Here is a 16918-nt window from a genome sequence, read left to right as displayed (position 1 = left end):
TGGTCTGCACTGAAGAGTTATATTTACAGTAAAGGGTTTGTTTAAAACCATAACCTTTTACAGGGAACTTATAGGTAGTGACATCCATGCTACCTACTTATTGAGCTGCTAGAGTAGTTATGTTATCCAGAACACCTCGCAGATTTTCCCAGCCTGACGTCAGCTGAGTGATAAAGAATAGGAGCATATTTAGAGAACTGCTGACCTGGAAGTGCAGCTGACCCAGGATCAGTCTGGAGAGGATCCAGACCAGGGATCAGAGAATCCATCCCAGCTGCAGAAATGAAAAAATAAAGAAAAGAAATCAGACAAATATGATGCTTGGTGTAACAAAGGTAAAGGAGATATAGATGACCATTGTGACATCAATTCACTCCATGCATCAAGCAGCTCTCTCTTTCAAAGATATACTGATGTTTGAGGAAGAAAGTTTACAACAACTATCCAAGCGGAGCGATGAGACCACAGTGGAGATTTGAGTACAGGACAGACAGACAGGAAGTAGTCATAAAAAGGGACTATTCGGGACGTCCAGGAGTTCCAGGTATTGCTCTGAGCTGAACCGAGAAAACAATCAGCATTAAAAGACCAACGGAGTCCCCTGAAGACCGCGCTGTGTGTCGGCTGTGGGGTTACAGCCAAAAACAACAACAACAAAAAACAGATAGTTGTCTGATTACCATGATTACAGTCTGCAGGGCTGAAGGGGTCATTCAAGGGAAGGTCAGGGAGGATCAGGGAGGAAGAGGGCTCTGGAGACTTCAAACCCTCGATCAACTTCTCTGCTCCATGAGAGAAGAGGAAACAATGAAGAGAAGATGGAAAGAGATGAAAGGAGTGAGGAGAAAAGAAGAGGAGTCAGTAAAGGGGTGATGAGAGAGGAGACAGTGAGAAGAGGAGAAGGGGAAAGAAAGCAGAATCAGGAGAGAGTGAGGAGGAGAGAAGGAAGAGAAGAAGCAAGGACACCACCGTAAGGAGAGGAGCGTCAGCAAGTGATAGAGGAGAAGAGAGAGTGAGGAGGAAAGGAAACCGTGAGGACAGGAGAGTCAGTGAGGAGTGCAGAGGAGTTAAGCGAAAGGTGTTGCTCATGAGAAAAACACAACATTTATTAAGAGAGTTAGTATAAGCATTTATCATGCTGAATCCTGCTGGTAAGAGAGGAATGCAAGAGCACAAACCACTTTAACTGAACAACCCAGCAAAATCCTTTAAAACAAGCACAACAGAAGGATAAACGGCAAGAGAGAGAGTTCAGAACGGCAAACTTCTTGCACTCTTCAGTATGCTGCATGTATACAGTGCACAGTATGGCATAGCATAGTTAAAATGCTTGGAATAGCCAAATGACTTTAAAGCATACTATGGTCTATTTTCTATTAACTGTTAGACAGACGATCTTTATTTCACAGGCCTAGGGTTATAACTTGAGCTGGAGGAGGAGAAGGTACTCTATTAGTTAAACTGGCACACGGTCACGATGCATGCGGATCAGCTGAGAGTAGGACTCTTCGTTACAGTGCTACAGTTTACTTACAGAAAGGAAAGGACTTTGGGATGAGGGTATGGGGGAAGGAGGGGGTACTCAGGTCACAGAACAGCAGAACGCCCGCTTTCCCCCTTTCACTAGGGCAGAGAACGAACCATCAACCTTTAAACATGAATTAAGTCAAAGTTCTTCAACTGCTTTGAATAATCGGATGCAGCTAGAGTGTTGCGAAAGGTTGCCAGGGCATAACTACACTGTTTCTCAAGTATTCAGAGTAGTTTTGATCATATTGTTATGCAGTTTCTATAGCGTTAAAAGATGATTGCTAACTGGTCTCTCAATTGGTCCCTAGATATTGCTCCTAATTATGTCAGGAAAAGTGTGCATGTCATAGATCACCAAGGAGCTAGTGTACACACGACTGCCAATTTCATGACCTTGCATCCCATGGCTCTCGAAAGCTTTACCTGTGCTTTTAATGTACCCAGCAATCTGGTGTGTCATCAGAGAGGATTAGCAGACTGTGCTTATGTAAGACCTCCAAGCGTTAATCCATTCTCTCTGCTTTCTGCTGAGAATCATCATGCATCTCTATTACACACAAATTCTAACACTCAAAATTTCAAAGAGATAACATTTAAAGGGATAGATCTCTACCATAATGTGCCATTTTATACAGTGTAGTAGAATATGCTGTTTATATAACTGCTTTTATCATGTGGCACATGCAAAAGAGGACCTGAAATTCATAAATAATGTTGTGTTTTTACAAAGGTTTTGAATTGTGAACGTTTAGGTGAAATTAAGTTTAAGTATAGAGATAGAAATCAATCAGGATTCATTGAAGATATCTCCATTTGTTTTTCAAAGATCACCTAAAGTGTGTTGGTCACACACAGCTCTCCTCAACAATCCCTTTCATGCATCATTAAATGTCAGTGTCATAAATGGTGTTAAAGGATGAGTTACTCACCTAAGTCTGTCTAAATGCCTAACCTTAGTTTTGAGCAATACTGAAAAAGCCTCATCTAAAGATTCATTCTCCTTTTGATGTACAGAATTAGCGAATATCTGTGAAGAGAAACTGTACTTAAAAGGTCTCAATAACAGTTTTGATCAAAGTTTGCATCTGATTACTGACTTATTGTTTCTATCTACAAAGTTTACAAGAAAGCAGGTGGAAGTGGAGTGCGCTATCTGTCTTTTATCTCTATAAATAGGAAGAGGAAAGGCTTATCGCAAGGCTGCCAGCAGGTGAGATGCACAAGTTACTTTATTTCTGGAAGGCTCGAGGAGGTCAAGTACATTAACTGCTTTTTAAAGTCACTGAAAAAGCCAGACTGTTTCAAAGTCACGAATCAACATTCACACCCCATTTTACTTCTGCAACGTGGCATGTTTCTGGGTGAAATTGGGAATTATATGGACTGTGAAAAAAGGGCATTACATTCTAGAGTTTGCAGAAATTATGAAAGAATGTCCCCCTTCCTGAAAATCCACCAGCACCCACTGGTTGAAACTATTCCTGCTTTCAAAGTAAAAAATAAATACATAATCGAACACATAGATGGATAAATAGACTGTACCTCCTCCTTGGAGAAAGCCTTTACTGGAAGACACAGACTGCAACCCAGAAATCAGATTTTCAGGACAGGGTCTCTCATCGGTCTGAACTGGAAGTACATACACAGCATTACTGTAGTCTCTCTGTAGAGGGCTGTTTGGTTAACTAAAATAAATACGGTGTGTAAAAAGAACTTGGAAAACTTGATTTCATATACAAACACTGGTTTTACCATCCAGCTTGGCAAAATCCTTGTTAAGCAGCTCTTCTGCTGTGAGTTTAGCAAAATTGTCATCGCCAAAAGGGTTCCAGGATGCTGTGGCTCCAGCCGAGGGTCTCGAAGCCTCCCCTGACTGATAAACACTCTGCTGTGATGAACACGGAGAACCAGAGGGAGTGGTGCTAGCTGACCTACAGCGGAGAGGGGAAATAACTATCAAACATTCAGTGTTCTCTCGTGACCTCAGCATGTTGCTAAATGTTGCTAAACTATTTGCATTTTCAATTAGATCTTTGCATAAAACTCCAAGGCCATGACACACCAAGCCAACAGTCGGCTGCTGGCCAAAGTCAGGTGATCGTTGAGTGTCTTTCAAGCCAGATTTTGCAGAGTGTTGCAAACATTGGCACTAGTTGGACCACAATCTGAAGTTTTTTGGCATAATGAGCTTGCTGAATGGGCTGCAAGTAAGAGGGAGCGCTCTGATTGGCTGTTCAGCTTAGCGAACGAGAAAAAAAAAAATGAAAGTGATGAAAGCTAGCAAACGATAAGTTAAGCGTGCAAACATAGGTTCTTCTCATTTCAATTTATCTCACCATTCCAATGTGTGAATATTTTCATAAAGACATGGCTGTGTTGATTGTTGAAAGTGAAGACCAACTGATATTCAAGCTTTATTTTCAAAATGGTAAGCAGGCACCCCTTTGTTTTATGGTTCATAAATCAGTCTTAGTTTTGGCTTCCCATTTTGAATGGAGAATATAAACTACTGCCACCTGCTGGTCTGGAGAGTTATTTTCTCTCAGGCTGGGGCAAGTTCTCTGATGTCAGCTTGGTGTGGCAAGGCCTTAAAACTTTAGCAATCCAAAAATGATGAATAAACCCTGCTAAAGAAATAAACAAACAGCTTAAAACAGCATTAGAATATATGTTTTTCTAATCCCAGCTTGGTGTGTCTGGGATGTTGGCTTCTAGAGGTTTTGGGCACTTTTCAGTTAAAGCTGGGATGCCAGCGCTAGACCACCTAAAACCTTTTCAGCAGGGAGGATCAAGATGTTAAAAACCCGTGGCATGAATAACTTCCAGTTGATTCGTCATACTGGAACTGAAAGGTTCCTTTCGAGCACACTGCATATAGCAGAATATAATACTGAACAAACGTAATGTCTAAATACTTCAAAAAATCCAGTTTTTTTTTATCTGATTTGACCCTTTAAATGGACCCCTAATGTTGCCATTTTGCTACTTAGTTATCACTGTTAAAATGTAGAGCCACTCTTACTCCAATATCGTCTTTATTTTGATTTTGCTCAAAGCTGGACAATGTAATGGTTGAAACTAAACAATAACATGATTGATTAGGTATTTCCTTGATTTACTTAGACTTGTTAACGCTGGCCTCTGCAGCAGCAGCTTGAAGCAGTTGAGTGGACTTGCTCACAGGAACTCCAAATATGGTGCTGTGTGTGACATCACTCAGGATTCGTCTGTGGCCTCCTTTTGGGGCGGTCTTTGGAGAAGAGGGTGGAGTCAAGGAGCCGACTTTATGCACCCCACAACTTCCGCCGACAGACTTTTACAGAAAGAAAGGTATAGAGACAGAGCAACATTAAACGAAGTGAAAGCTGAAGGATATTTATTAGAGAGTTACATTTTTTATATATCAAAACAGACGAAGATGGTGGTCTTTGAAAGGTAATGACAGAGAGCTTAAGATATACAAAAAAGACAAATCTAATATCTCAGTGACTTGTTGAAAAAAGCTAATCTGTGAAATGAAAAAAACATCTAAAAAGATTGAAAGGTGGAAAGTCTGTTATCAGATGGATCGGTCATTTCTTTTCACTTTTATAGAAATTCATTCGCCCTCATGTCATTCCAAATCCACAAAAACTCATTTTTTACATACTTTATTCTTTTCTTTTACTTTATGGGGGGAAAGAGGCAGTGTGAACATTCAACTCAACTTATCCTTTTGCACGTTATGGAAGAACAACAAAAACTATATGACTTGTATGACATGAGGTTGTTGAAAGATATGCAGCACCATATTTAATTTTTGATAGGAATGAAAACAAGGATTTTTGACAATTTTGGAAAATTACTAATCCTATATATATATATAGATGTCCCTCAATTTCATCAGTGTAAAACTCAATTTCATTACAATGCTAATTCTTCCTTTTTTTCCCTTTTTTTTTTTTTATTAAATAGCACCCGAAAATCATAACAACGAAGTGGGGATACTTCACAAAAAGTCTGTCATCATTTACTCACTCTTATGTTGTTTCAAACCTGCATGAAAAGAAGATATCCTGAAGAGTGCTGCTAACCAAGTTGCTGGCAGCCATTGACTTTCATAGTATGGAAAAATAAATAGTATGGTAGTCAATGGGGACCAGAAACTGCTGTGGTCTTTGTTCAGCAAAATAAATGTATACAGGGTGAGTAAATGATGACGAAATCATACTTTTGAGTGAACTATCCCTTTAAGACGCAAGGCAAACCAACAAGGGGAGTTTAAAGACTTTAGAAAGCAAGAAAAGAAATCACTCTAACAGAGCAGGGACAGATGTTCGGAGGGTTACCCTCTGCTCTGGGTCCACTTCAGAGCCAGCGGATGGTGCTGAGGCGGTTTTAGGCGGAGGAAGGGTGGAGGCATGTGATGCAGGGGGCGGAGGTGCCATAGCTTTGGTTTTAGGCTGGGCAGACACGGTCGCAGTGATATCACCTTCTACATTATTACTTTGTGAACACACTGGGGGCGGAGCTTTGGTTTTTGTCTGTGTGGTCGCTGATAATGTTGTCAGGCCTTTGGTTTGAGGGTGGAGCATGGGTGGAGGGGGAGCCCTGTTCTTAGGTTTAGACTGTGTAGAAACAGGGGTGGAGGATGATGCAACCGTTTGTGCAGATAAGAAGGACGTCTGCGCTGAGTGATGCTGCTAAAATAGGATGTAAGTGCAACAACTGGCATCACGTTTGACAAAAATGCAAAAACCCATCATGAAAATTACCAGCATTTTCCCAGATTATTTATTTTAAACCCACATGAAACGGCAATTACAAACCCATTTACTTTCATAATGTGACATATTTGAGCAAATCGCGCATTCGATGAGAAGAAAAAAAAGATCTATTTGGCTTCGATTGGATCAGAGTCAGACCTGAATCTGAGTTTACAGTGGTTTAAGGAGGTCACAGTACGACATAAATGGGTTCAAATCTTATTTCATGTTGACTTAAAATGTTAATTTTATTTCCAGAACTGTTCATGTAGCAGTTACCTGTTGTTGAGCAGTAAAGGCTGTATTTTGCTGCTGCAGAAAAAGCTGTGCGTGCTGGGGTGTGGTCTGGGGTGGAGAGGGAGTGGCCTGCAGAGGAGTGGGCGTGGCTTGTTGCTGACTGACAGGAACCTGCGATTGGGCAACAGGCTGGGAAGCTATGTTAATACCTGTGAACCAATAGAATAACACAATATATATATATATATATATATATATATATATATATATATAAATGCCAATCAATGCAACGAGTGAAGAGTCATCACGAGGAGAAAATAAATAAAAGTGGAAAAAAGAACGTGCATAAATGACTGAAGCCACATGCACGAGTTTGTTAGAATGTGGACGCCTATATAGTGTTTGATTTTGGTTGAAGGTGGATAAATGAACACTCACTGATTGGCTGGCTGGCTGCAGGTGCATTGGCTCTCTTGCGTGGGGTGAGGGCTGGTTGGATGGGCAGGATGCCTGCGATTGGTTGAGCTTGGCCAGCCTTGGGACGTTGGCGTGGTGCTATGGATGTCTCAGTCGCAGGGATTGGATCAGTGAGCCTGAATGAGCAGAATAAGAACTACCAATCTATAAAACACTAGATGCATCCTAAAACTAATGGAAAAAGTATGTGATAAAATGCAAAGTCACTTCAAACCTCTGACAACACACAGATGAATGTCAGTCTCACCTGGCTTTGTTTTGACTCTTCTTGGCCACGGCTTCACTGGCTCTGACCGGCTCTGGGAGTTTAGCTGGAAGAGGTGCATTCTAGTTGAATGAGGGAAATATTGTTTAATATTTAGTAGTTGGTTGTATTTAGTCAACATTAAAAACAGTATCAACTCATTCCAGTGAAACAGGAAACACACCCTCATTATAGCTAATGTAAATAAAGCTGAAATGAAATAAAATCTAAACATTACTGATAAAAAAATAATAATAATAATAATTAAAAAAAAAAAAAAAACACTTACGGAAACATTAGAAATGTTGCCTTGGCAACAGAAAAATGCATAACATTACTAAAATTAAAAATAAAGTTACAGAAAAATATAAAGAAATTCTAATACTTTACAACAAGGTTAATTAGTAAACATTATTTAACTACTTTAGTTAACAAACTAAGCATGAGCAATACTTCTACAGCATTTATTCATCTTAGCTTATATTCATTTAAACATTTATTAATGCATTATTAAAATCAAAAGTTGTGCTTGTTAACATTATTTAATGTGCTGTGAATTAACATGAACTGACAGTGAACAAGTGTGTTTTCATTAACTAACATTGACAAAGATGAATAAATACTGTAATAAATGTGCTGCTCATGTTAACCAACATTAACTAATGGAACCTTATCGTAAAGTGTTACCAAAGAAACTTTTAATAATGACAAAAGCGCATAACTAAACTAAATGGAAATATAAAAATAAAAGTGAATTCAAACTATTAAAACACTCCAGTTAATTGTGCATTAAGACCAGAAACATGAACAAAGTATTTCAGTGTCATTTTTGTATTTATTTCAGATTGACTTATACGTTTTAAGTTAAGTTATTCAATTTTTACCACTGTGAAATCATCCTTCTTACATACATTAATTTTCATGATTGTGTAAAAAAAAGTGAAGACGACATCCTCAACAACAAAAAATGTGCATGTCTTTGGCACAAACACAAATGTGTAACACGATTAGCATGATTAGTTCCTGTATTGAACTCTAAACAGCATTTGTGGGTGTCAGTGTTAATATGTCTTTGATTACGGCTCAATGCTTCCATTATGTTATCAATACTGCCCCGAGAGGGAGGGGCCTGTGGATGTGTGCCAGCTGGCAGCCACCAGCGATATTCCCCTTCCTGTGCTACTGCAAGGGATCGCATGAATTAAACAAAGATTAAGAAGTATGTGCCTGAATAAAGAACAAAAGCTCTGTGGAGTGTGAAGAACGGGTGAGAAGATCAGGGCAGGTGCACATGGTAGGAAACAGGGCGAGAGATCTTCCCAGTGTGAATGAGCAGGTCTTACGTGGATATTCTGTACTGGGCAGTCTTTCCGAGCCAGTTTAAAGGCGAAATATGACACCTGGTAGATATCTGGCCTTATGTCAGGGTCTGGCTCCAGCATGTAACCTGAGACGGGAGGAATTACATCAAAACATTAAAGTGTACAAATGATCTAAATATTGAAACATAGATTTTTCTTGTCCTAGAGAAAATGAACGTGAATTTTGTTAATATAATTATTTTTTCTTTTAGTTATATAAAGGTTTTAGGTAACACTTTAGAATAGGTAACACCTATTAGTTGCTTATTAGCATGTATATTACTAGATTATTAGCCATGTATTAGTACTAATTAAGAGCATATTAATGCCTTATTCTACTTGACCTTATTCTACATCCCTAATCTTACCCAATACCTAAACCTAACAACTACCTTATGAACTATTAATAAGCAGCAAATTAAGAATTTATTGAGAGAAATGTCATAGTTAAGTTAACTATTCTAAAGTGTTATCAGGTATTATATATATATATATATATATATATATATATATATATATATATATATATATATATATATATATATATATACACACACACACACACACACACACACACACACACACACACACACACACACACACACTATGTTCTAATAATTCATCGGCCCGTTGTCAGTTATTCCTTACTTATAATACACTATACATGTAATAAACTACTCTTCAATAGGTTTAATATTTGGGTTCAATATTCTTGACAGAAGTCTCGGTTGCACTTTATTTTACAGTATGTGCACTAGGTAGGGGTACAGTAGGTTTAGGGGTAGGTTCAGGGTTAGTACCTAGTTATTACATAGTTATTGTAATTACTATAATAAGTAAATAGTATGTACATGAGGAACAGGACTGTAAAATAAAGTGCTACCGAAGTCTCTTATGGTCGCCAAGGCTGCATTTACTTGATATAAACAGTACAATAAATACAGTATAGACAGCAATGTTGTGAAATATTATTACAATTTAAAATTCATTTTTTAATATATTTTAAATAATTAACTGCAACTTTTAAGCAGTCTTTAATCGAGTCACACGATCCTTCACAAATCATTTTAATATGATTATTTGGTGGTCAGTATTAATTTTTTATTATTATCCATGCTGAGAACCGTTAAGTTGCATATTTTTGTGGAAACTGCTGCATTTTTTTATATTTTTTATTCTTTAAGATAAATAATGCTCAAACCAAACAGAAATAGGAAAATATAAATATTTTTCTAACATTATAAATGTCTTTACTGTAATACTTTGATTTATTTAATGCTTTATCTTTAATAAAAAAATAAAATAAAAATAAAAATATTTTACTGATCCCAAAACTTTGAACCGTAGAGTGCATATTTTTTTCATACAAAACATTTAAATTCACAATAATCTAAACAAGAAGGAAAACAAACTACTTTAATATTTAATGTGTGAAAAATTGAATTTTTCTAAAAGTTATGACTGTCCTTAGTTGATCCACCATCAGTTTTGTCCCTAATAATACTTTTATTTTTTATTAATGCATAGATTTACACACGTGAACAGAATATTTGATGACATAATTCCCTATCAAGGTGTAATTTTTACCAAATTACATAAGTGAAAATACAGTAATACTTTAGGATATGGATCACTATTAACTAGTCGCTTATTAGCATGCATATTGCTAGCATACTTGGCAAATTTTTTGTATTTCTAAAGCAGATATTAATGCCTTATTCTGCGTGACAGACGAGCAATCCTCAGCTGGACTTACGGATGAGACAGTGCATGTCGTGTGAGTAGCGAGAGTTGTCTGGGATGGTGAAGCTGCCGTCACAGATGGCCACCTGACTCTCTCCAAACGGCAATGTGAAATAACACAACTTGTACAACAAGCATCCCAAAGCCTGACGACACAAATGAGCAGGAGTCATTAAAACATCCTATATACATATAATAATCACCTACAGAGACAAAAGCTTTGGCTGCTGCTGAATTTTTCTCTAGTACTCTTCACCTCTTTGACTCACCCATATATCTGCTTTAGTAGTGATAACTTTGCCCCCATATAGATTCACCATTTCTGGGGCCCGGTATGAAAGCGTAGTGTACCTTAACACACACACACACAGAGTGTAAGATTCAACTGATATGAACACCTAAAACTGGTGTAAAGCAACAAACCGAAGCTCACTTCTTGATTTCTTCTTCTACGGCCGCCACACCTTCTGTTTGTGGATTCTGGGAGCGGTTAATGGCACTGCCAAAATCACACAACACATAGTGTCCTCTGTCATGCAGCAAGATGTTCTCCACCTAAAGAGACACAAAGAGAGGACACACACTTGTGTTACAGTCAGATATGCCCTAGAGTTTTCTAAACATCACAAATGAGCTCTAAGATGGCTTTGTAAAAGGGTTCATTGTAAAAGGGTTCAAACATACAACATTTTTTTTTTAAGCTTTGACTGGTTTCAATGGAGACCCATTTCCATCAGTGAATAAAACAAATAAAAAAAAACAAAACATGTAATTGCAACTTTTTTATCTCACAATTCAGAGTTTTTTTCTAAGAATTGCGTGATATAAATGTGCAATTTCGAGTTATAAAATAAGAATCCTGAGATATGATTATTTTTAATCTTGTAATCGTAACTTTAAAGTTTTATTCTCAAAACTGGGATTTCTATCGTGCTCTTCTGACATATTAACTTGTAACTGCGGGTTTATATCACGTAATTCTGAGGGGAAGAAAAGTCAGAATTGCAAGATAAAAAGTCGCCATTACCTATTTCAATTTTTATTTTCTATTCAGTGGCAGAAATTGTCCTCCACAGGTTTCTTTATGCTTTAGTTGAATGGAAAAGTATAGCACAGTAACAGTATATATATGTATTTAATGCCATGTCAGGATCAATGGCTATTTTGATGGCCAAAAATAATATAAAAATACAAATATAACAAATACAATACAAACCAGCAAACAAACAAACGCAAGTTATATCACACAAGATTGATTACATTAACGTGATGAAAATTCTAAAACATTTCCTGGCAAAATCTTGTTAAAAAATATTCAAAATTTGACTTTTCAATGACCTTATGTTCCAATATTATTACAAGAATGCACATAAAAACAAAATAAGAATAAAAATCTATTCAAATTCAATATTCAATATACAATACTTTGCTATCTATATGTTTTAATAATAAGTACAATCTGTGAGTGTGCCAGACATTACTCCACTCAGAGAACATATACTGAATATTATAGTTTATTTAACCAATTTTATTAACTAAACTCGGGACCTGAATTTCATTTTGGTGTACAGAAAAATACAGAAATTAAATAAACTGTAAATTAAAAAGAGATGAATCCTTAAAATTAAAGTTACAAAAATTATTTGGTCAAAACAGTGATAGATTTTTTTTGTTTGTTTGTTTTGATTAACATTAATGACAGACGGCATAGATTTATTGGGCTGCTGTCCCTTTAAGACTGAGTGCATTGATCAATATTCATATACACACGTTTTCTTTTTTCAATCTTACATTCATTTAAGACAAAACCCAAATGTTTCATGAGGGTACCTGCCGGGATGGGCACTTTGACATCATTTTGAGTGTATTCAGCTGCTAAAGCTTAATAAGCTGCAAAAATAACTCAATTTGGTATCATTGAGGTGTTTGCAAGACACTCAGAAAACCAGTGTGGAGTCGCTAAAACCGAATGATGTAAAAGTATTTTAAAAGAACTTGTTTTGTGATGATGCAATAGTGATTAAAGAGAGAAGACGATGTGTATATGCCTGATTCTGCACCGACCCGATTTAAAAATGTCTTCTATGGACAGAAATAGACTTTACCAAAATTCATGTTTAGTGACTTTTCCAGGCCTGGAAATTGTCATTTTGAAATTTCATGACTTTTTCAGGTGTTTCATGACCGTACGAACCCTGCACCTATTCATACGGGTTTGGAACAACATGGAAGTGACTAAATTAATATTAAAGGTGTAGAGTTCATACCTTGAGGTCCCGGTGGATGATGGGAGTTTTGCACTGATGTAGTCGAGCGACAGCTTCACATGTGTCACAGAAGATCTGCAGCACCTCCGTCTCGCTGAATCCTGTCTGTAAGCGCTGGTTCATCAGGTTCACGACCTGGCCACCTGGATTATCACACACAAACAATGCACAGTACGTCCAGACCACCAAAACCTCTGAATCTCAAATCACATACTGACCTCGACAGAAGTCCATCAATATGAGAACTTCCCAAACATCTCCTGATCCTACAGCTGTGATGCTGGAGTCCAGGAAACCAACGATGTTTTTGTTACCCACAAGATCCCTCTGTTCAAGAAAACCAACAGATTCAGACGGGAAAAAACTCTCTCTACGAATGTCAAGGAAAAAATATTATGAACAACTATATGACTATTATTATATGATGAAAAGTGACAGTAAAAATATCTGTAATGTTACGAGAAAGTCCCATTTCAAATAAATGCTGCTCTTCTTTTGAACTTTCTATCCTTGTTTCCACAAAAATATTGTGCAGCACTGTTTTCAATGCACAAAATCTTCATTTAAGACTGATTTCTTAATTTTTCATGTGACACTAAAGACTGGAGTAATGATGCTGAAAATATAGCTTTGCATCACAGGAATAAATACTATATTCAAGTGTATAATCAGTTGTTTAACATTAAAAATAGCTGTCTGTAGTTGATAAAGGTACAATTTGTAAGATATTTGCAGTAAAATATCCAAAAACCGCTAGGCTAGTGTTATATATTTTGTCCAGCTGATTACTAACAATATCTATATTGTTTTCAACTACTTGTAAATCATCAGAAAATTCCCATCTAAACAGTGACACGGGGCAGTTTAGTCGCCTGTCAATGACGTTAGTTCCCCTTTGTTACCGTCTTTACTGACGTAGAAATCACATGACAAAGGTTTCATGTGCGGAAGTAGCTTCGCGTCAAACTTCAACTAGAAAGAGATGCCGATCTCGCTTGTGTTTTACTCGACAGGTGAGTTGTTTTGATTCGTATTTTTACAGGAAACGTATGCTATTATAACGATCAACAAGATTAGTATTATGGGGCATACACGCTAATGCGGGGCATCACGTCTCTAGACCCACGCGAGGACGTGTCTGATCCATCGTCTGATCGCGTCTTTGCATTGACTTTGTATCTAATCTACTCGCGGAAATCACTGAACTCGTGTTAAATCCATGATTTATCTTTCCATCTGATTGATGGCCGTCAGCGGTTGGGTAGAAGACAACAAATCCCATCATTCCACGCTCTTTCTTAGCGTCATCAAACCACGCGATTGTTATTGTTTTGGTAGTGCGCCCTCTAGTGGCAGGTCCTACAACCTGTACCTTTAATACGAAGCAACTATTGCATTCTTATTTAATAACTTAAAGATTCGGTATAAAGACTCCCGACTCACACTTTGTGCATACCCGCCATTTAGTGTACAAACAAGTACTTTGTAATGATTTTAAATGCCTGGAATGTGAAAGCTCACTTAGTTTTCTGACCATTTGCTAAAAGCTCAGACAATGGGTCTTTGAGTCGACTAAGTCAATGCTAGTTTTTAAATGAAATAGCTTAGCTGTTCAACGTCCTTTCAGATCGACTCATTCATTCACAAATTTGAAATGCCCCTGTTAGCGGTCTATTTAGGAGCGCACTGTGAGCAGCTGCTCATTTGGAAACAGAAAGACCCTCTGTGATCCTGAAACAGTGCTGACATTTTCCTCTTGTCCATTTAGTAGGGCTCACAGTGAAGTACGGCGGGTTTCCATTCTGAAGTCAGTCTCGGAGGACACGAGTGACCTTTACCAGCACTGTACTGTTCTCAGCACTGTATTTACAGCACCACGTGCGAACCGAGGAACAGGAGAGCTCAAATGCATGGGTCCGTTTTGAAGATCTAATCACAGTGGTATTAAAAGGAGCTAAGACTCGTCCATTTGGATGCACTGTAGTGACCGCTGAAGCCATGCAATATCTTTGTGTCAGCAACAACCATTATATATATATATATAATTTAACAATGTACAGCCAGTTGATTTTTAATCCAAAAATGAACTCTGAAGGGTTTTATGGAAATCCTCCGGTTTCATTTTTAATAAAATCGACAACAGAGATGCAAGGTGGCACCAGGTCATTTGGTTCGAAACCAAAAAAAGGTTATAATCAATCCTCTATGTTGTCACTCAAAACATCTTGGTCAGCAATGACAACACACTTCTATAGCTCTTGTGCATTTTGTGACCAAATGTCAATGCCTTTGATTAACTGCAAGATTAACTGTTAATAAATAGGTCTTTTAACGAGAGCATTGGAAAAACGTATGGAGGACCAGCCAAAACAAGCATGAACAAGCCCACAATGGCTTTGTCCTAATCCCTCCTCCTGAACACAAAGTCGTGTCTTCATGAAATTTGCTAGGCATCATTTTGAATTTGAGGACATGCCAACTTTACAAACGGCAGGTGAAGAACCGTGCATTAGGGAACGTCTCACCATAATCTGAATTTCCCTCTTGCATACTTGAAGGTCGTGTTCATTGTTGACATACATTCTCTTCAGTGCACAACGGACGCCCTGATGAGTCCTCACCAGAAAAACGATAGCAAAACCACCTGTGGAGAGAAAACCAACAGCCTGAAACTCTTTAAACACAGAACAGTCGAGCTACTGAGAGCTCACATGCTGAGAAAGGCAAATCGATCTCATTTGTGATTCAGCTAATGTAACACAAGGAACACAGACAACCTTTGTGCAGGGAAATAAGGAGGCATTGGACACTGGTTCCCTTGTGCTTTCAGACCAACCGTCAGTGGCACACAGTACATAATCATGTAATTAATAGGTTAAACTCATTTTAATAATGTTAGGCCTGACAGAGGAGTTGTTACAATAACTAATGCTCACACTCTGTGTTAGCCATTTAAACCAAAAATCTAACTCCCAGAGTTAAAGTCCAACAAATAAGTCATCTCAGACCATCTGTGCTAGGAATATTACCTCAAACCGTGTGGCTCATATTAGTTTGATATTAATTCTAGCTCATATTAATTTAGGTTTCTCTTGCACACTTCACTGTTGAAGTCTTTATTCAGTAGTAGTTGAACAATAAGACATTATATTAATGCAATGCAAACAAAAAGAAAAGAAAATACTGATACCAAGATCTAAGTAAATATCATGAGGGAAAATCTTTTATAGAAAAACAGAACAGCCCGACTAGCAACCACCTAAATAACCCCAGAAAAATAAATAAATAAAAAATACATACATAAAACTAAAGAATTAGAAACGTACTAATATTAATATTAATTATAAAACAATATTAGTGATAAAGCATAGCTCTTTTATTTATTTTAATTAACGTTGTGCAATGATTACAAAATATTTTCATGGTTAAGTCATTATTTTTATATTTTTACAACTATTTAAAAGGCTGTAATGTGAGGTTTATTTTTTTATGGAACATTTCCAAAGCTTTATTTGAACATTCACATTAGATACTGTAACTCAACATGCTATTAAACTGTTGTCAATGGGCTAGTTGCATATCTCCGCCATCTTGGATTTCCGGTCTTGCGAGTGTGTGCGTAGATATTTCCGGTTGTGCTTAAAGTCAGTGCAGAAAACTGGAGGTGTCCAAATATTACCTTCTATATGTTTACAGGATTTATAATATCACTTCATATGCAAATAAGATATACACTGCTATTATCACTATACTACAAATGTTAACTGAGCCAGTGGATTTGAAACGTGTGTATGTTTGGGTCCGGTGAATGATTTAAATACACTAATGTTCACTACTGTTCAGGAAATGAAAGTTGAACTCATGGCGTGTATACACAGCTATATAATGTATTTTATCTTACCAAATATGTAAATGTACAAATTACTTATTTCTCGAAAATGTTTGCATTATTATTATTATTTTTATATTAAATATTTACCTCGTGAGACGTGGTCTGCGATTTATCTTGAGAAATATCTATTTCTCAATTGTACACATACATCACTCTGTTTCATTTTCACAACATATTTTATTATTTTACACAGTAAAAAATACGTGACTAATTTTAATATGTTTAATCTGATAATTAATGCAAAACAATAACAATATACATAGACAGATAATGATTTATGCTACATATCTCATAAAACAAATAAAAACACACATGAATGCAAACAGCGATCTTTTATTTAATGCAAACATACCATAATTATATTACGTTTAATTGTACAGTTAGTTATAAATTATGTTATCAAATAAAGTTAATAAAACATG

General features: G+C 37.0%; 1 protein-coding gene across 6 annotated transcripts in view; it reads right to left on the bottom strand.

Moving 5' to 3' along the window:
* LOC113039704 (AP2-associated protein kinase 1-like) overlaps positions 1–16918 on the bottom strand; it is a 49578-nt gene that overhangs the window by 12466 nt on the left and 20194 nt on the right. For 3 of the 6 annotated variants that reach the window (XM_026197732.1, XM_026197731.1, XM_026197735.1), the window contains exons 2-16: positions 15130–15248; positions 12823–12931; positions 12605–12747; positions 10771–10892; positions 10607–10688; positions 10351–10483; positions 8577–8680; positions 7237–7316; positions 6951–7105; positions 6555–6721; positions 5859–6212; positions 4650–4843; positions 3283–3461; positions 3073–3159; positions 206–274 (exon numbers count right to left, since the gene is read on the bottom strand). In XM_026197732.1, the coding sequence (XP_026053517.1) occupies positions 206–274; positions 3073–3159; positions 3283–3461; positions 4650–4843; positions 5859–6212; positions 6555–6721; positions 6951–7105; positions 7237–7316; positions 8577–8680; positions 10351–10483; positions 10607–10688; positions 10771–10892; positions 12605–12747; positions 12823–12931; positions 15130–15248 (2097 nt within the window). Of the gene's footprint in view, positions 1–205; positions 275–680; positions 783–3072; positions 3160–3282; positions 3462–4649; positions 4844–5858; positions 6213–6554; positions 6722–6950; positions 7106–7236; positions 7317–8576; positions 8681–10350; positions 10484–10606; positions 10689–10770; positions 10893–12604; positions 12748–12822; positions 12932–15129; positions 15249–16918 lie in introns of all 6 variants that reach the window. The other 3 variants (XM_026197730.1, XM_026197733.1, XM_026197736.1) reach the window with 3 other exon arrangements.

This window comes from Carassius auratus, chromosome 22 (genome assembly GCF_003368295.1).
Source record: "Carassius auratus strain Wakin chromosome 22, ASM336829v1, whole genome shotgun sequence".
NCBI classification, from domain to species: Eukaryota; Metazoa; Chordata; class Actinopteri; order Cypriniformes; family Cyprinidae; genus Carassius; species Carassius auratus.
Note: the sequence above shows the minus strand (reverse complement) of the source record. Positions and strands in the feature narration are given on the sequence as shown.